Genomic DNA, 21290 nt, shown 5'->3' with positions numbered 1-21290 from the left:
GTTTCCTGTCGGCCTCATCTTCTGTCCAGGCTCTCCCCGGGCCACACCGATTATCGGACCAGACCGTGCGGAACCGCCTGCATGAAGCTGGTTTGAGAGCTCGCAGACCTCACAGAGGAGCTGTCCTCACCCGCCGCCATCGCCAGAACCGAGTGCAGTGGGGCAACCAGCACCTTCGCTGGACCGTCCGGAATCACTGGAGACACGTGTGGTTCAGCGACGAGTCCTACTTCCTGCTCCAGCGACATGATGGTCGGAGGAGGGTCTACCGGAGAGTAAACGAACGTTACGCGCCCAACTGTGTGGATGAGGCACCCGTTCATGGTGGTGGAGGCGTCATGGTGTGGGGGGCGATCAATACCGCTGGAAGGAGCACCCTGGTGCACGTCCAAGGGCGCATAACTGCCCAGCGATACGTGGAGGAAATTCTGCGCCCACACGCCCTTCCTCTTCTGGCTGACCAGGATGCCATATTCCAGCAGGACAACGCTCGCCCGCACACAGCACGACTCACCACCCAGTTCCTCACCGACCACCATGTCCAGGTGCTTCCCTGGCCATCCATGTCGCCAGACATGAACCCGATAGAACACCTCTGGGATGAATTGGACAGACGTGTGCGCAGGCGAGAAGAAGCGCCGGCAAATCACCGCGATCTATTGCAGGCACTTCAGGAGGAGTGGGACACCATCCCACAGCAAGATATCCGGCATCTGATCCAGTCCATGCCCAGAAGGTGCCGGGCAGTTGTTGCTGCTCAAGGCAGTCACACCCCCTACTGACTTGACAGCCTCGGCACCCAATCGTATTGATTGACTGATTGATTTGAAGATGCAAATGAACTGTGTGTGCATTCAACTGTGTCCATACCAAATTTCAAACAAATAATCTAAATATTGGATTTTCTGTTAATTTTTTCGAAAAATAAAACAAATTTGGCAAGTAGCAATTATGCGTTTCTTTTTTTGAACAGTATAGTATAGTTAGAAGAAAGACATGTCGCATAGGAGTGGCAGTTAAAACTGTACAAAAATGATACTGATTAAACAATTAACACTTCCCCCGGCTTTACAGACAAAAACAACAACATTCACAAACTTTTTTTTTCTTTTTTCTTTTTTTACAGCCGAGGGGGGGGGGGGGGACCCCTGTAACCACCCCCCTAATCCGCCCCTGAGATAGACAAAACAGACAGACAGATCTGCATATGGACCTAAAGCGCTACATAACTGCCGTTACCTAGTTAAAGCAAACGTATCATATATTCTCATAAATAAATGGACTGTTTGCCGTAAAATAACTTCTACGAGCGTATACTAATGATCAAACAGCGAGCTTTAATTTTCTCTGTTCACATTTATTTGAACTTGTCCAGCTCTCTGAAATCATCGAACATTAGCAGAACGTGTGTTCCTTTAAGATAGAGACACAATGCCCACGTTATAGTGGACACCCGTAGAGAATACAACTGTAGTCTTTTGTAGTTTACTGTATTGTGTCGTATTGTATAGTATTGCAGTGTATTATCTACTAGCCGATCAGACCTCAGCACAGCTGGCGAGGCCGACGAAAAAGTAGAGGACGAAGAGGGCCAGCACGAAGAGCTCGCGGTGCTGCCTGAGCAGGGGGAACTCGTCGGACAACGCCGTGATGATCGCCTCTGACCCGCCGAACTGAAACAGCGCACATGTCACAATGATATACACTGAACTGAAAAACTGCACGTGTCACAGTGCTATGACACTGAACTGAAACTGCGCACGTGTCACAATGCTATACACTGAACTGAAACACTGCACGTGTCACAGTGCTACACACTGAACTGAAACAGCGCACGTGTCACAATGCTACACACTGAACTGAAACACTGCACGTGTCACAATGCTACACACTGAACTGAAACACCGCACATGTCACAATGATATACACTGAACTACTGGACGTGTCACGGTGCTACACACTGAACTGAAACAGCGCACGTGTCACAATGCTATACACTGAACTGAAACACCGCACGTGTCACAATGCTACACACTGAACTGAAACACTGCACGTGTCACAATGCTACACACTGAACTGAAACAGCGCACGTATCACAATGCTATACACTGAACTGAAACACCGCACGTGTCACAGTGCTACACACTGAACTGAAACAGCACACGTGTCACAATGCTACACACTGAACTGAAATAGCGCACGTGTCACAATGCTACACACTGAACTGAAACACCGCACGTGTCACAGTGCTACACACTGAACTGAAACAGCACACGTGTCACAATGCTACACACTGAACTGAAACACCGCACGTGTCACAATGCTACACACTGAACTGAAACACCGCACATGTCACAATGATATACACTGAACTACTGGACGTGTCACAGTGCTACACACTGAACTGAAATAGCGCACGTGTCACAATGCTACACACTGAACTGAAACACCGCACGTGTCACAATGCTATACACTGAATTGAAATAGTGCACGTGTAACAATGCTATACACTGAACTGAAACAGCGGACGTGTCACAATGCTATACACTGAACTGAAACAGCGCACGTGTCACAATGCTATACACTGAACTGAATCAGCGAATGTGTCACAGTGCTACACACTGAACTGAAACAGCGCACGTGTAACAATGCTATACACTGAACTGAAACAGCGCATGTGTCACAATGCTATACACTGAATTGAAACAGCGCACGTGTCACAATGCTATACACTGAACTGAAACAGCGAATGTGTCACAATGCTACACACTGAACTGAAACACCGCACGTGTCACAATGCTATACACTGAATTGAAATAGCGCACGTGTAACCATGCTATACACTGAACTGAAACAGCGCAAGTGTCACAATGATATACAATGAACTGAAACAGCGAATGTGTCATAGTGCTATACACCGACCTGAAACAGCGCACTTGTCTCGCTATACACTGAACTGAAACAGCGCACGTGTCACATTGCTATACACTGAACTAAAACAGCGCATGTGTCACAGTGCTAAACGGGACCGACCTGAAACAGCCCACGTGTCACAATGCTATACACATCACGTGTTTGGCCAAAGTTTGTGCTATGCTGGGCCATCCTGAACTCATGTCAAAATGAGTTCGGTTCATTCTCTCCCTGACAGGATGCCTTGAGTTTCCTTGTCTGGCAAGGAAACCGATTTTTTTAAACATATTTAGAGCTTTTTGTAATGTATTATTGATATAAGCAGATTCGCGATCGTCGATAATGATTTTTCATGGTGTTTTGTAATTTTTTAAATTACAAAGGAATTGATATGTAAGATGTGGGGCGGGGATGTAGCTTAGTCGGTAGCGCGCTGGATTTGTATGCAGTTGGCCGCTGTCAGCGTGAGTTCGTCCCCACGTTCGGCGAGAGATTTATTTCTCAGAGTCAACTTTGTGTGCAGACTCTCCTCGGTGTCCGAACACCCCCGTGTGTACACGCAAGCACAAGACCAAGTGCGCACGAAAAAGATCCTGTAATCCATGTCAGAGTTCGGTGGGTTATAGAAATACGAAAATACCCAGCATGCTTCCTCCGAAAGCGGCGTATGGCTGCCTAAATGGCGGGGTAAAAAACGGTCATACACGTAAAATTCCACTCGTGCAAAAAACACGAGTGTACGGGGGAGTTTCAGCCCACGAACGAAGAAGAAGAAGAAGAAGAAGAAGAAGAGGAAGGAGAACGAGAAGAAGGAGGAGGAGGAGGAGGAAGAGGAGGAGGAAGAGGAGGAGGAAGAGGAGGAGGAAGAGGAGGAGGAAGAGGAGGAGGAAGAGGAGGAGGAAGAGGAGGAGGAAGAGGAAGAGGAAGAGGAAGAGGAAGAGGAAGAAGATATGTAAGACAGTTTCAAGCGAGCTATTTTTCGCGGCTGTATTTACTGTGCTAAATATGGCAAAAGTGTCACGTGATAATCAACCGTTTGGTTTCGGCGTTCACTGGAGCAGACGATTTTTTCTGTAACCAGTTGACAGTGATGAAACCATATATTACGGTCTCCTTCCGGCAGCAGTCCCTACATTTCGACTTGTTTTGACCTTAGAACGATGTCTTTATCATAACTGTGAAGAACAGAACGGAGATCACTGTCGAAGTCGGCCAATCTGCAATCATTTTTGTCTCGCGAACACTGATCTCAAATTTAGATCACTGCTCGCGAAAACCATATGGGAGATAACCCTGTATTTTTGTTTTGATAGATTCGCGTAGGACTGTAGCGTCCGGTCAGGGAGAGAATGAGCCGAACTCATTTTGACCTGAGTTCAGGATGATGCTGGGCATGTTGCAGCTTTACCTTTCAGCCTTCTGGTTTGGGAAATTAGAGGTAGTGTTAAGAATAGAGCACATGCATCGCGTTGCACTTTGTTGACAAAGTAATCATTTGTCTTTGGTTCACTATTTTCCTTCAAAACAAAAAGAAAACACAATAGCAACCAGTTTCGGTAAATTCTTTATCAAATTTTCGTCAGACAGTCGCGGACTTCAGCAGGGTGGTAAGGATGAGTTAGGAATGATGGCACGTGATGTAATGTGAATTCATGATTGATATTAATTACGTCAACATTTTTCCCTTCAACGTATTCCAAGACAATGGGTTTTCTATTTTCATGTTAACCTTTGTTATGTACATACCAGGATTACTTAAAATAAGCATTATATGCTTGAGTTAGTTATCCTAAAAACTATATATTGTTTTTGTCGTGATAATAATTGAATAAAGTTTTGTTTAAACCAATGGGTTTTCTGGAAGAAACTGACTGTTGGGGGAGTTGAGCTGATTTAGTTAACAAAATATTACATACAAAAGAATGGATGGATGAAACAAACGGAACAACCAGTCAAGGCTACCGAAATAAATGGTCCCTTTAGTCTATAAACATACAAGAAACTGTTCAGACATTTGTACATCCTGCTCTCTGATAAGTTTCAACATTTTTAGATGGCTGGCGGTTGTGAAGTGATACTCCAATCCACTGATACATTTTTCACCTTTTTTTCAACAAACCTTATGAACCTTTAAAACAGCCATTTGGTTAAATGACAATACGTTGAAGTCTACTTTAGATTGAAAACAGAAGTGTTGCGCTTTGCTTGATTATGTACTGCGGGAATGATATACATTTACTCTTCAATGACAAAGGTTTCCGGATGCGCCTTCTTATCTCTTCCCACATACTATACGTCAAAAACAAAGAGATAGATATGGCTTTTAAAATCCTTGAACAATTTCAACCAGTGCACACCATTCCAAAGAAAAATAAATAAAAGTAGTGGGTTCTCATGGTGGAATTAAGTGACAATAGACTCAGGAGTGGCCGTCACACTTTTAACATCGATACCACCCTGAATCAACGCCGGTACCTGATTGATTTCCATAGCCATGTGCTCCTCTCTTCGCCATCTTCAGATTTTCTCTCGCCATGATTGCCGCCATTGTTTTAGACCGGAAGTGAACGAGTGCGCAGAATCGATTCTGCTTACGCACGAGAGTGCGTTCTATGTGTAAAGAGCTAATGAAACAGTGCATCTGTCAAGAGCGGTACGGACTGTGCATACAGCTCTGTCCACGTCAAATCTTTTCACTGCCGTCTACCCGAATTTCAACAAATAGTTCACACTTTTCATTGCAGAAGTTACTCAGTCTTGATCCGACGTTTTTGTCAGACTCTTGGAATGGTAGCAGACACCCGAACTGTCCGATCAGCGTCTGAAGCTAAGGCACCCTTAGATTGTTAATGCAGTGAATGCACCGTGAATGCAGGGATCGAAGGTGTCTTGACAGATGTACGTAGGAGGCATGTTTTAAAACCGCAGTAATTACTGCTCATTCATCCCTGATAGTACTACACCCGCTCCTAATGCTTCTACTTCTAATTCTATAACCTTCTGTTTCAGTACTACTGCTTCTACGATTCGAATACAACCACCACTATATTCGATTACTGCAAGTTAAAATGTCAGTGTTTACTTAATTCTCGTTTCTAGCTTAATGATTACATTTCATTATCAATATTATTAACTGAACTTCAGATGTGCCTGGACTGACTACATATACGCAAGCACTAGTTATCGATGAACACACGCGTTAATTATTGATCCTTTTTGCCGCCACTTAGCCTTATTCCTAATCCTGATCGACTGACTTCGCATCGTGCCTCACCCATATCGATATTCCTCAGGCTGGCAGAAAAGACAGGAACGTAATCCAATGAAGCGAATCGCTGGGCCGTACCGACTGACATCAAAGGAAATCGGTGAGGGTCGATGGCACAGATCAAAGACAGGAAGCGACTCTAATGGGTTGCCTTCACTGCGTCCAAAGGGCGCATGTCCAAAATACACATGCCCCGCTCGATCTATACCTTCAGTCCTTTTTTCCTTTCTTGCTTTTTTGGACACCAGTCAGATTGCGGGTTACAATTTCTACCGCTAAGTGGCGCGGATTTTCTCTAAACTGGATTAAACAGATGTAGGCTTACAAAACGATACTGGACAACACAGCCAGCGTTGACTCCATCACGACATTTTAGGTGGAAACATCGTGTCTTCTTTTGTTTCGTCCCGTCTATCTCAAAATGTAAGGTTCGTGTTCATGTGGTGTCAGGAATAAAATGGTGATTCATTTGATGCCAACGAAATTCAAGAATGTCGATATATAGTCTCCCTTGTTCTCTCTTTATGAATAACCACATATATATGCTCTTCATGCCTCATCATCATCATCATCATCATCATCATCATCTTTATCATCACGTGCTGAAGTTTTCCGACCTCCTTGGTTGGTTGGTTAACTTTTTAATTTTTAATTTTTTTATGTTATCATTGTGTATCTGTGCGTCCCAAGGACAGATTGTAAGAAAAGGCGTAGCCTTAAATCTTAATCCTTGTTAAATAAAGTTCAATTCAATTCAATTCAATTCTCTTTCTCTTGTTCTGTACAAGTATGTGTGTGTGCACGTGCGTTTGTGTGTGTGTGTGTGTGTGTGTGTGTGTGTGTGTGTGTGTGTGTGTGTGTGTGATGTATGTATGTTTTTGTATGTGTGTGCTTGTGTGTGTGTGTTTGTGTGTTTGTGTGTGTGAAAAACAGTTAATTTTAAGACTTTGTTTGCTAAAACGGGCAGTTTAGAATAGCATGCATCTTTTTTTTAAATCTTTTTATTCATTTATTACAATTTTAGTTTGACAAATATTAGGGAGGTACATGGTGGGAAGATGGGGGACAAAGAGATATATGGGTGGGTGGGGGGGAGAGGGATAAGGGGGGGGGGTATGGCAAGGAGGCGAGCGGAGCAGAGAGTGGGGGAGAAAACGTATATGATAGGGATGAGGTATGGAAGAGGGTTGATAGGAGGGTGGAGCAAGTACTTGTACTATAGTCGTCAAACGAAACTCGACACGCGATTTCTGTGTATCCAGTGCTTGTTGTTTTCCAACGTCCCTTCAACCAATATGGCTTTGCAGGACCGGAGAGGGTAAGATGACAGTACACAGGGCAAAGTGTCGGCCTGGCCATGAAACAAAGGGAGGGAGAACTCACGGAGCTGTCAAGGCCGAGTGTGAGGAGCATGAGGAAGAAGATGATGGCCCAGAAGGTGGCGCCAGGCAGGGTGGAGATGGCCTCAGGATAGGCCACGAACACCAGGCCCGGACCTGCAACACGCACGTCACGCAACGCTCAGTCACCCTCACGTACTCACAGACTCTCAGTCACCTGCCATGCCAATCACTTGCCACACACATGTAATACTGTACTCTGAAGGAGTCAGCGGCTCATAGGAAATTAATTCATTAAAACAGAACAAAGGAAGCAGTAAGGACGTTGATTGTTGGTATGCGTCAAAGTGGTCGATGGTCTTGTTCTATATAAACGCCCTGGCAGATCTGAGATAGTGAGCTGAAGTGTTTTCACGGGAATGAATGTGCCACATGGTGTTTTGATTGATAGATTGTGGTTTTGTTGCAGGTCACTGTAACGGACCCCAGGAAAGTTACGTTAAAAGTGAGTTCTGGTGTCCCTTGTAGGTAAATGATCTGTGTTCATGCAAAAAGGCTGGCAACTCTTGATAGGAGATGACACGTTTTGTGGCAGCGTCCTGTGTCTTGTTTGGCCATTTCAGCGGTGACAAATGCTATATGGGACGATGACGACTGGAGAGAATAACAAGAACAGAAGAATACAACAACACAAAAAAGTCACGACATGACATGACACGAAACGAAACAAAACGAAACGACACGACACGACACGACACGACACGACACGACAAGACAAGACAAGACAAGACAAGACAAGACAAGACAAGACAAGACAAGGGAAGAGAAAAGAAGGCCAGGAGAGAGGTGTAGTGTTGAAGCAACTACCTTCCGTGGCGACGGTCTGGATGTCACGGTCAGTGCGGTGCGCCATGTAGCCCAGGATCATAAAGATGATGAAACCCGAGAAGAAACTGGTGCAGCAGTTGATCAAGCTCGTGATCAGAGCGTCTCTGAAAGAAAGTAACAAAAACAAAAACCCGCACGTCAACATCATTAAAGATCAGTGTCAATGAGATCTAAGCGCTTTAAACATGAGACAACCATGAGCGAGAGCGACGAGAAACCATTCTCTGCCAACCTTGCTATTCCGAAATCCATTTATCCATATGTTGTCCCTATCTTATTCCGTTCATTACCTCATGACTATCGCAGTTGCTTTGATGACATTTCAGTGGTGATAACTATGGCGGCAAAATGGATAGTATAGATGAAGATTTCGTCCTTTTTACGATGATGGTGTTGTGTATGAGAGTAAGTAGAACGACAAAGATAATATGTGGTGGCGGTGAAACAGAAAAGACACTGCTTCAACTGGTGGGACTATTCTGGGGAAAAACAAAATAAAAATGTCGATGGTAATATAACGATGACAAAATCAAAAGGTACAGAAGAACAACCGATTATTTCGTAAATTAGAAAAACCGTTAGGAACTGACGGTACGGGACAGAAATACACCACAAGGGCGTGAAACGGATGCCCATGCTGATGTGAAGCATTCTGATAAAGCCAGTGACAGATACGCATGGAAGGATACAAGTAAGGTGCGCTCACCTGTACACGTTGTTGTGAAAGGGGTTATAGCTGGCGAAGGCGAGCAGAACCCCAAAGCCAGGGCCCAGGGAGAAGAACACCTGGTGGCCCGCGTCTATCCACACCTGTGGACACACGGCACTGTCACAGTCCATATAAGCTTCATCTGATACTCTATAATACTACGGTGGAGGGGGGGGGGGGGGGGGGCTCGTGACGAATACTCTTTTGCAAACAGGACAGTAAATCCACAGCCCATTTTAATGCGTAGGTCTTCCCCCATTTATTTCAGAACCCTCGCTCTTTCAGTGATTTGTGTTTTTAACAACCGTTAAATTTCGTGAACGTACGAATACGTTCGGGGAAAGCGGGGATGTTGCGCATTACATTTTGTCAGCAGATTTGCCGATGTGACCATACAAGTTTGGGAATTTTGGACAGTTCAAATCGTCACCTACTGTGGAGATGTTGGGCGGCTCTGACGATAAGACAGCAAAGTTTTCGGTGTTTGAAATCCGTGTAAGCGTTTTGCCGACTGCCGACCCTAAACGACATCCTTGTGTAAGTAGTGCTGTGTGTGCGTGTTGGGACTGTCACTACCGTCCGCAAGAAGGGAAAGCCCCAAACACACACACACACGCTCCTTTTCTTGTTATTGATCGCTAAAGAAGGCGTGCATTGTGTACTAACTCGACAGACATGACATGGTACCTGTGCAAGATCGCAGCCTATGAGCTCCGTGTACGTTTAGACGTACACTGTGCACTACAGTGGCATGAGAACTCGGATCGGATGGGTTGGTTTTTTTTGCCTCTTGATAAGAGCAGTGGCCTCTTGTAACAGCACTGCATTGGTAACTCGATGTTTTACGCGAGCAATATTTCCAAATTGCAATTATGGGGGGGGGGGGGGGGGGGGGGGGGCAGTTTCAGAGAGGAGAAAGCTAAAACCGAATTATGCTTGCGATGAGAGAAGACTGACATGCCACTTACAGCGAAATGAGAACATTCGGTACATGCAGTCAACCTGTCGGCCTAAACGATGGATTCATTGAAACTGAACACGCCTGTCGATCGCGACAGCCCTGACATATCTCGGCGAAACATGCCAACAATGACCCTTATTTGCACAAAACGGATGGTTTTTTAATTTTTACACCCCCGGTATAGGGGTGTGTATAGGTTTCACTCGATGTGTTTGTGTTCGCAAGTAGATCTCAAGAATGAACGGACCGATCGTCACCAAACTTGGTGAACAGGTTCTATACATTCCTGAGACGGTCCTTACAAAAATTGGGACCAGTCAAACACACGGTTAGGGAGTTATTGGTGGATTAAAATTATACAAGGCCTGGTATAGACGGACACCCCCGTTGGTCAAAGGGAAATAACCATTCTCACTGCCACCAACTGAGAAGGTTATTTCCCTTTGACGGGGGTGTAGTTCCTATCGGAGGAATTTCTTGTTTTTATTGAGTGCACATTTTCAATTTAAACACAGCATATCTATACTACGCGTCATAGGGCCTACACAAAATACTAGTCGGATGCGTCTGAGTGCAGATCTTTGTGATAAGCGGGTAATAAGACAAAATATCGGTACATTTCAGTAACTCCTCAACGCATTGCTTTTAAACTTTCGTTAACTGTTTTGTGATAACATATGTGGTAAAATATGCACGGAATCTTAAATCATTTGAGACATTATTTATGCTATTATGTGACATGTCAGAAAGAGTTTTAAAACTAAAATTGTATCCTATCAGACTGAACAGAAAAATTCGAAAGTAACTTGAGCAGCCACTTAAGAGAAAAGAAAGCTTCAAATCATACTTTATTTGAATACATATTCAACACCGGCCGCTCACAGCGCACCGTTTTAACACGAACTTCTTCTTCTTCTTCTTCTTGTCGATCACTCAACACGAACAAAACTGACTGTTTTGCATACGATTTTGATTGTTCTTTCTAATGATCTGCAAAACTTGTTGCGTTTAAGCTTTTCTGAGCTTTTGTTGATTTTAACGCGGGAACCTTGCTTTTTGTGAATTTTATTTTGGGAGGTGTCCGTGTTGTAGGATCCAAGTTTGCTTAATATGGTGGGAGAATAAATGGCCTTTTCAGTCATATAACTGGTTTTACAGTAAACGGCCTCATCACATAGATCTGCACTTAAACGTATCTGCCTAGTTTTTATGACGGGTAGTACCGTATATATACTTTTTGATTCGGGAAATAATGAAGGAAAAAGTGAACCCACCTTGGTGTCTGTGATTTAAATGTCAATTTCAGGCAGAATTTTGAGTTACAAATTAATACATTCTTTTTCAAGCTTCCAAGACCCCGTTTAAGACTATATGACAAGAAATTTAATAAATGCCGCCACAATTTCTTTTATTGGACATAAATGACGTCATCATAACAATTTGGTTAAAAAAAACTTGAAGAAACAAACTTGTGGTGATATTCTCTGAAACATATTATTGCAACGTTTCATAAACATGTACAGTCATTTTACGGCAATCGCTGGAAACACACACCCTCACAGACCTTGGGCTCTTCTCGATTCCATGTAAAAATATTCATTCAAAAATGTATAAAGAAATTTTTTTTTAAAAAGGGAACACAAAAACCATCATACAATTCGCACAAAAAAGATAATCCTAGAGCTGAACAGAGCTTAAGGAGTTCAGATATGAGACGCAGCTGTTAGGGGAGAAAAACTACACATCGATTAACACATGCTCGTAAACAAGGCCTGTAATGTCATAGCTATCCACAAAAGCTTTAAACAGTCCATGCACCTCTCCTTCTCTCTCTCTCTGTCAGTCTCTCTCTCTCTCTGTCAGTCTCTCTGTATCCCTCTCACACCACACAAACACGCACGCACGAGCACACCACACACCCACACAAGCACGCACACGCACACACACACACACACACACACACACACACACACACACATCTTATTCAGTTACCCTCTGTGTATTTTTGGACCACTCAATCAAATACTTACTTACTAAAGATCAATTACTACTCTCCTCTGACATGCACCGGACTTTTCGCTCTAGCAATACAAGATTAAGAGTAGAATTTCGCATTGCACGTCACAAACATATTGAAATAATCACTATTTTTTTTTATTAGGAAACCCGTTCAAGTTATTAATTGAAGAACTGTAAACGAACATAATGATACTAAAAATAGTAATGGACCATTCCCCACAGCTCGAAACGCTTCACAAGTTCAATCAAACAACAACACACATTATATACAATTTATACATTTGTGATATCAAGGCAACGACACCGCTACGTACCAGCGCCACGGAGGCAAAATCACGAAACGTATCCCTTATTTATGTTTCAACTCATTTTCTGTGTGCAAAGCTGTGTTAAAGGTGACGGAAAGTTCAATGTCCACATAGCATGTTCGTTCGTCAAGGAACTTTACGGATTTACGATCACGGAAGAAAAAATACACGAACGTCGCAGTATTTGCATTATACAGACGGGTGTGAGTCCTCTAGGTAGAGAGTGTGTGTGAGCGACTGCAGTGATGCCAAAAGATGACTTCATCAAATGAGCAGCGACCTGACAGCACTCATTTTCTTTCGTCAACCGTAACTAAATCAATAGCAGCCCTTCCCTTTGGTAAGTAAATTACTTATCCCTGCCATACACAAGCGAAGGGTGGGGAGAGAGGGGAGAGATGGAGGGAGGGAGGGCGATTTCACGAGGGTTGTGGCATAAGCAATACTAACGAGCTTCTTTTCAACCAGCCCTCGCCCAGAGAGGGACTACTCTAATCTTATATACATATATATATATATATATATATACACAAACGTAAAACAATTACAAAAGATAAACATAAAAGTAAAAAGTAAAAATTGATTTAAAGAGATCTAACCGTGGAATGGGGACAATGAATTTTCGGTTTGGTTTGGCTTTAAATTTTGTAATGAAAGCACGTGGTGCGTGGCCAGAAGGATTTTGTGAAGAAGCAAGCCTTTATTTGATTTAAATCTTTCATTTAAGGGCACAATCTTAAGTTTCTTATAATCGTCTAAAACGAGACTGGATTGTTTTAATAGAATTGATTTCAGTGCTCGTCTGTGCAGACTGTACAGTGGTTTTAAAATATTTGCACTGGTAGAGTCCCAGATGGTCGAAAAATAATCCGTGATGGTTTGTATGTATGCATTAAGAAATAATAAGCTTGAGCGTGGATCAAGAAAGTGTTTTATTCTTTTCAACAGATATATTTTCCTCGACATGGTTTTACACAACGACCTAACATGATGGGCCCGAGATAAATTAGTATCGATATTTAGAGAGAGAGAGAGAGAGAGAGAGAGAGAGAGAGAGAGAGAGAGAGAGAGAGAGAGAGAGAGAGAGAGAGAGAGAGAGACAGAGAGAGACAGAGAGAGACAGAGAGACAGAGAAAGAGAGGGAGGGGAGAGGGCAGAGAAACAGTCGTTTTTCTTGACCAAAAACGTTCCACTGACCTCAGACGTTGCGAGCCTAGTGAAGTTTGGGGTGAGGTAATACTTGACCCCATTCCCCGCCCCGGGCAGTGTGGCTCCCCGGCACAGCAAGATGAACAACACAACGTATGGAAACAGGGCTGTAAACCACACCACCTGAAACATCATGGCACAGCTAGATAAACAACACAACGTATGGAAACAGGGCTGTAAAACCACACCACCTGAAACATGGCGCCAGAAGATGAACAACACAACGTATGGAAACAGGGCTGTAAACCACACCACCTGACTCGAACATGGAACCATAAGATGAACAACACAGCGTATGGAAACCGGGCTGTAAACCACACCACCTGAAACATGGCACCATAAGATGAACGACACAACGTATGGAAACAGGGCTGTAAACAACATCACCTGAAACATGGCACCATAAGATGAACAACACAACGTATGGAAACAGGGCTGTAAACCACACCACCTGAAACATGGCACCATAAGATAAACAACACAACGTATGGAAACAGGGCTGTAAACCACACCACCTGACTCGAACATGGCACCATAAGATGAACAACACAACGTATGGAAACAGGGCTGTAAACCACACCACCTGACTCGAACATGGCACCATAAGATGAACAACACAACGTATGGAAACAGGGCTGTAAACCACACCACCTGAAACATCATGGCACACCAAGATGAACAACACCACGTCAAAATGTAGCGAAGAAATACGTTGAATCAGCGCTTCTAACAATTGCACTTGAAACCTAACAACATTTTACATTGCTCGTAAACCAATTGCATTGCGAGAGGAACCCCTCACACAAACAGTAAGTCCATGAACAAGTATACCACTTTAATTTAGTGACAACACAAGCGACTACAGTTGATCCAAGAAGGAGAAAATAAAAGGGTAGAGGTGGAGGAGGAGGAGAAAGAGAGAGAGAGAGAGAGAGAGAGAGAGAGAGAGAGAGAGAGAGAGAGAGAGAGAGAGAGAGAGAGAGAGAGAGAGAGAGAGAGAGAGAGAGAGAGAGAGAGAGAGATCAAATCAAATCAAATCAAATTTTATTTTACGAGGGTTGTGGCATAAGCAATATAAACGAGCTTCTTTTCAACCAGCCCTCGCCCAGAGAGGGACTATTCTAATCTTAAATACATATATATACAAACGTAAAACAATTACAAAAGATAAACAAGTCGCGTAAGGCGAAAATACAACATTTAGTCAAGTAGCTGTCGAACTCACAGAATGAAACTGAACGCAATGCCATTATTCAGCAAGACCGTATACTCGTAGCATCGTCAGTCCACCGCTCATGGCAAAGGCAGTGAAATTGACAAGAAGAGCGGGGTAGTAGTTGCGCTAAGAAGGATAGCACGCTTTTCTGTACCTCTCTTTGTTTTAACTTTCTGAGCGTGTTTTTAATCCAAACATATCATATCTATATGTTTTTGGAATCAAGAACCGACAAGGAATAAGATGAAAGTGTTTTTAAATTGATTTCGACAATTTAATTTTGATAACAATTTTTATATATTTAATTTTCAGAGCTTGTTTTTAATCCAAATATAACATATTTATATGTTTTTGGAATCAGAAAATGATGGAGAATAAGATGAACGTAAATTTGGATCGTTTTATAAAATTTTTTTTTTTTACAATTTTCAGATTTTTAATGACCAAAGTCATTAATTAATTTTTAAGCCACCACGCTGAAATGCAATACCGAAGTCCGGGCTTCGTCGAAGATTACTTGACCAAAATTTCAACCAATTTGGTTGAAAAATGAGGGCGTGACAGTGCCGCCTCAACTTTCACGAAAAGCCGGATATGACGTCATCAAAGACATTTATCAAAAAAAGGAAAAAAACGTTCGGGGATTTCATACCCAGGAACTCTCATGTCAAATTTCATAAAGATCGGTCCAGTAGTTTAGTCTGAATCGCTCTACACACACACACACAGACACACAGACACACACACGCACATACACCACGACCCTCGTCTCGATTCCCCCCTCAACGTTAAAACATTTAGTCAAAACTTGACTAAATGTAAAAAAGGCAGAAAAACTATTCACATGACTATATACATGTTGTAGGCTATACATACATTCTTGCGTTATGAAACACTGATGCTTTATGGACAGATATGATCAATATGAAAATAATCAGAACGAAGTCTTCCATCACTGTGACTTTTCGTAATTTGACATTAAATGTAATGAGAGGTGTTGTTTGAAAGTATTGGGGTCACTCTCCTGGAAACTGGTCAGTCGGGACATCGTACAAAAACATTTAAATAAACAACAAAATAATTACTTTTCTTTATTTTTATGTGTTTTGTTGTCTTCAGTGTTATTTGGAGCAACAGTGTGAACAAGAACTAAAGCGTTTGTAAATTCTGTGATTTGCTTTGCACTGCAGAAGCTCTGAAATCGCCACTTTTTTCCATTCGAAAGTGTGACATGCTATCTCTGCACATACACATGCCTCAAATGTACCCATTTGATAACACATTTTTCTACAATTGTTGCAAATTCCTGTGTATGAATTTGATTTCACCCGCCCGATGCGCCCAAACGATCTTTTGATAATAACTTGGTTGCATTTGACCATGTAGAAACAATCGTCTCGCACGTCACGCCTGGTGTCCTATTTTTAGCTTCAACGCCATGCCCAAACATAACTTGTGCATACTGTTTCAGGGGATGGATAATTCTACTCTGACATAGTAAAATATTCGATGTCGTTAATCGCGATTGAATGAGATTCAAGTTGAGTCTGTAAAGCAAGTTTAATGAGATGTTCTGATAGATCTGCAAGTGGTGTCCGAAAATTTGCGATACGTGTGAGCACATTGCAGAACTATTTTCTGGCAAACTTGCGATCTTTCAACCCATTCGCGCATGAATATAAGGGAGTCCCTGTGGGGGTTACACGGTGCAAACGTGTTTTCGTACAATCGAGCACGCGGTTAGACGCAGGAAAACTTTGTTGTTGCGGGGTCCGCGCCAAAGTTGACGACAGACGTGCGAGACGGTACATGTGATCACAACCTTTGAGGTAAGTTTGAGCTTTACGACGGCTCTATTTTTACTATTTTGCGTGTAGAACTTAAACCACGAATATGATTTTGTCATGTTTACAAACTGAATTCGAAAAAAAATGCCTTTCTGTCAGAAAAACGCAACCAAGTGGCAAATTCATGGGTAGAGTAGATCTAGGTACAGTCCAACGTGAAAAGAAGTTTTCGTTTTTTATGATTGTTTTGCGCCTCTTGTTAGTTTATTTTCTATTTTTTTAAATGAAGATTAGATCATGTGGTTCAGGTTCATTTGTTTTGTTGAGAATCTCAAGAAATAACGTTTGAATCTCTCATTATAGCCAGAGCTGTCTCGTTCGTATAGCAGACGCCATTGCTGCTTTCCGCATGCGGTGTCAGCGATGCGTGCGGGGCAGAAATTATGACAGATACTGGCATTTTCATTTGCACTGGAGCAGATTTTACACAGCGTGTAGTCATTTTTACATTTAGTCAAGTTTTGACTAAATTTTTTAACATTGACGGGGAATCGAGACGAGGGTCGTGGTGTATGTGTGTGTGTGTGTCTGTGTGTGTCTGTGCGTGTGTGTGTGTGTAGAGCGATTCAGACTAAACTACTGGACCGATCTTTATGAAATTTTACATGAGAGTTCCTGGGCATGAAATCCCCAGATGGTTTTTTTCTTTTTTTGGATAAATGTCTTTGATGATGTCATATCCGGCTTTTTGTAAAAGTTGAAGCGGCACTGTCACACCCTCATTCTTCAATCAAATTGATTAAAATTTTGGCAAAGCAATCTTTGACGAAGGCCGGACTTTGTGTTGCATTTCAGCTTGGAGGCTTAAAAATTGATTAATGACTTTGGTCATTAAAAATCTGAATTGTAATTAAAATTTTATTTTTTATAAAACGATCCAAAACTACGTTCATTTTATTCTTCATCATTTTCTGATCCAAAAACATATAAATATGTTATATTCGGATTAAAAACAAGCTCTGAAAATTAAAAATATAAACATTATGATTAAAATTAAATTTCGGAAATCGATTTAAAAACAATTCCATCTTATTCCTTGTTGGTTCCTGATTCCAAAAACATATAGATATATGTATGATATGTTTGGATTAAAAACACGCTCAGAAAGTTCAAACGAAGAGAGGCACAGAAAAGTATGCTATGCAGCACAGCGAAACCACTACCACCCTAAACAGGCTCGTCAGTTTCACTGCGGTCATTGTTAAAAAATGCAGTGCGTTCAGTTTCAATCTGTGAGTTCCACAGCTTGACTAAATGTAGTAATTTCGCCTTGCGCGACTTGTTGTTTCTTTGTGTTACGAGGATGTGTTCAGGACAGAACCACTCTGATTTCCAATGTGTGTATCTTGGGATCTTGACGGTTGTAACATGCACTGTTATGTACCTCAATGTGCGATGTAAAGCTGTGGTAGCAATTAAAATATCTGACTCCAACTGTTGCAAACTTTTTTTTCAAATGCCAGGATGCTGCTAATGCTCCTATCCTTTGTCAATGCTGATCCAGGAGCAGATCAGAGAGACCGGTACGTTTCTACTGTAAATAATTGTTTTAACATGTTTTTCATTAATCTTAATCTTATTATACTGGAATGACTTTGCTTGCATGCAGTCATTTTTTTTTAATTTTCTGTATCCATACTGATTTGTGCAGACATTCCTAGCAAAGTCTTTCCATGGCATGGTAAGTGCAGGTTACATATGGAATCAATTACATTTATACATGTATTTCAAGTACCAAATTACCCCTAGTTGGTATGAATGGAGAGCTTCAGTTGTCTGCTTTTCTGAGGTAGACATTTCCAAGTTTATTGGTGTCACTTGCTCCTTGTATTTTTAATTCATGATGTAAACCTTTTCAGTTACTATTTTTAATTTTTCTATTTTAAGAAAGGTTCATTTGTTTGTCCACAGATTGACACACTGGATGGGAATGGGGTGGTTGTCCGTTTACTTAGGAAACAAGGATCATCGTTTGTGTGGCCTGCTGTGGAGGAGATATTTTTTGTGAAGTTTGAGGAAGTAGTTGAGGTGCTGCCTGTCCCAACTCTTGACAGACGTGGCAGACACACATTTCAATAAAAAGTTGTTTCGTTTTGACTGAAATAAACCCATGGTTAACTGATATTGGTGTCTGTGTTTGTTTGCGGTGTCCATGGTTACACGCGAGACGTTCTGTGTCATTTGATGAATATCTGCATGTATTACCAAGATTTTTCAAAGTATGTCCATATTCCTGTTTTAAGTATTCATGGAGATTCTTTAAATCATACAATTTTGCAGATAGCAATATTTGATCACTTGCTGGAAAGGTTTTCTGTAAATGAGGAAATTGTTGATCTGGCGTCCTCATAGTAATCCCCCCATTATGTAAGTGTATGGTATATTTTGAAACTTCTGGTACTTCTATGAAGCAATTTCTATTGTATCTCATTGGAAATTGCATGATAATCACTTGTATTTTTTATGATAGAGTAAAAATGTGCCTCTAATGGTGTCCTGTGTTACACGCGAGACGAGGCAACCTTCAACACATTATCTTAAATTACAACATTTCCAAAAGTTTATCTTGCTTTTCAAAACATTGTGTTGGAAAGTTGAGATGTTAAACAAACCAAACACACCAAAATATTTCAATTTTGACTAACTTTATTTTTGGGCACTCAAGTCACACATCTGACCAGTTTTCAGGAGAGTGACCCATTGAGACTTGTTGGGAATCGAACTGATTCCGGGAGAGAATTCCACAAAACGCTGCCAGAATAAGCTAAACTTGATTTAAAGAGATCTATCCGCGGAATGGGGACGTTGAATTTTCGGCTTGGTTTGGCTTTAAATTTTGTAATGAAAGCACTCGGTGCATGGCCGGAAAGGATTTTGTGAAGGAGCACGCCTTTATTTGATTTAAATCTTTCTTTTAAGGGCAAAATCTTAAGCTTTTTATAATCGTCGAAAACAAGATTGGATTGTTTTAATAGAACTGATTTTAGTGCTCGTCTGTGTAGACTATACAGTGGTTTTAAAATATTTGCACTCGCTGAGTCCCAGATGGTCGAACAATAATCCGTGATGGTTTGTATGTATGCATTATAAAATAATAACATTGAGTGTGGATCAAGAAAGTGTTTTATTCTGTTCAACAAATATATTTTCCTCGACATGGTTTTACACAACGATCTAACATGATGGGTCCAAGATAAATTATTATCGATATTTACTCCCAAAACTTTGTGAGAGAGAGAGAGAGAGAGAGAGAGAGAGAGAGAGAGAGAGAGAGAGAGAGAGAGAGAGAGAGAGAGAGAGAGAGAGAGAGAGACAGACAGACAGACAGACAGACAGACTGCGACAGAGACAGAGAGATGTATTACTGACCTTGCCTGACGTGTGAATTCCTTTCCAGAGACTGAAGTAACAAATGACGTATACTCCTAGCAAACACAATACCAGCTGCCATTTGATTTTGCCTACGTCAAAGATTCCGTCACTTTCGTGCACCGACAGCATTGCTCGCCTGCAAACATCACCAACGTCGTGTCACAAGTGTATTGATATCCATGTTGGTATCAACATCACCACCACCACCACCACCACTATTACAGACAACGTTATTATCACCGTCAACGTTGTCGTCGTCGTCATCATCATCATCATCAACACATATCAAAACGATTGTCTGCCATACAGCAAAATCAACAAAAAAAAGAACAAGTCGCGTAAGGCGAAAATACAACATTTAGTCAAGTAGCTGTCGAACTCACAGAATGAAACTGAACGCAACGCAACGCAGCAAGACCGTATACTCGTAGCATCGTCACTCCACCGCCCGTGGCAAAGGCAGTGCCCGTGGAATTGACAAGAAGAGCGGGATATTCGTTGCGCTGAGAAGGATAGCACGCTTTTCTGTACCTCTCTTCGTTTTAACTTTCTGAGCGTGTTTTTAATCCAAACATATCATATCTATATGTTTTTGGAATCAGGAACCGACAAGGAATAAGATGAAAGTGTTTTTAAAACGATTTCGAAAAAAAAATTTTGATAATAATTTTTATATATTTAATTTTCAGAGCTTGTTTTTAATCCAAATATAACATATTTATATGTTTTTGGAATCAGCAAATGATGGAGAATAAGATAAACGTAAATTTGGATCGTTTTATAAATTTTTATTTTTTTTTACAATTTTCAGATTTTTAATGACCAAAGTCATTAATTAATTTTTAAGCCACCAAGCTGAAATGCAATACCGAACCCCGGACTTCGTCGAAGATTACTTGACCAAAATTTCAACCAATTTGGTTGAAAAATGAGGGCGTGACAGTGCCGCCTCAACTTTCACGAAAAGCCGGATATGACGTCATCAAAGACATTTATCAAAAAAATGAAAAAAACGTTCGGGGATTTCATACCCAGGAACTCTCATGTCAAATTTCATAAAGATCGGTCCAGTAGTTTAGTCTGAATCGCTCTACACACACACACACACACACGCACAGACAGACAGACAGACACACATACACCATACCCTCGTTTCGATTCCCCCTCGATGTTAAAATATTTAGTCAAAACTTGACTAAATATAAAAACAAGTCGCGTAAGGCGAAAATACAACATTTAG

The 21290-nt window shown here is 41.7% G+C and overlaps 1 protein-coding gene and 1 long non-coding RNA gene across 2 annotated transcripts in view; one reads left to right on the top strand and one right to left on the bottom strand.

Annotated features, from left to right (window-relative positions):
* LOC138977046 (sodium-dependent dopamine transporter-like) overlaps window positions 1-21290 on the bottom strand; it is a 111886-nt gene that overhangs the window by 23294 nt on the left and 67302 nt on the right. Inside the window, exons 6-11 of the mRNA XM_070349950.1 lie at window positions 20048-20186; window positions 13604-13738; window positions 9116-9219; window positions 8389-8513; window positions 7565-7677; window positions 1545-1673 (exon numbers count right to left, since the gene is read on the bottom strand). Of these exons, the coding sequence (XP_070206051.1) occupies window positions 1545-1673; window positions 7565-7677; window positions 8389-8513; window positions 9116-9219; window positions 13604-13738; window positions 20048-20186 (745 nt within the window). The remainder of the gene's footprint in view (window positions 1-1544; window positions 1674-7564; window positions 7678-8388; window positions 8514-9115; window positions 9220-13603; window positions 13739-20047; window positions 20187-21290) is intronic.
* On the top strand, window positions 18119-18800 carry LOC138977071 (uncharacterized). Its single transcript, XR_011459223.1, has 2 exons — window positions 18119-18201; window positions 18590-18800. It is a non-coding gene; the product is annotated as an uncharacterized lncRNA (long non-coding RNA).

This window comes from Littorina saxatilis, linkage group LG9 (genome assembly GCF_037325665.1).
Source record: "Littorina saxatilis isolate snail1 linkage group LG9, US_GU_Lsax_2.0, whole genome shotgun sequence".
Lineage (NCBI taxonomy): Eukaryota > Metazoa > Mollusca > Gastropoda > Littorinimorpha > Littorinidae > Littorina > Littorina saxatilis.
The sequence above is the reverse complement of the archived record's forward strand: the minus strand, read 5'-3'. Positions and strand labels throughout refer to the sequence as shown.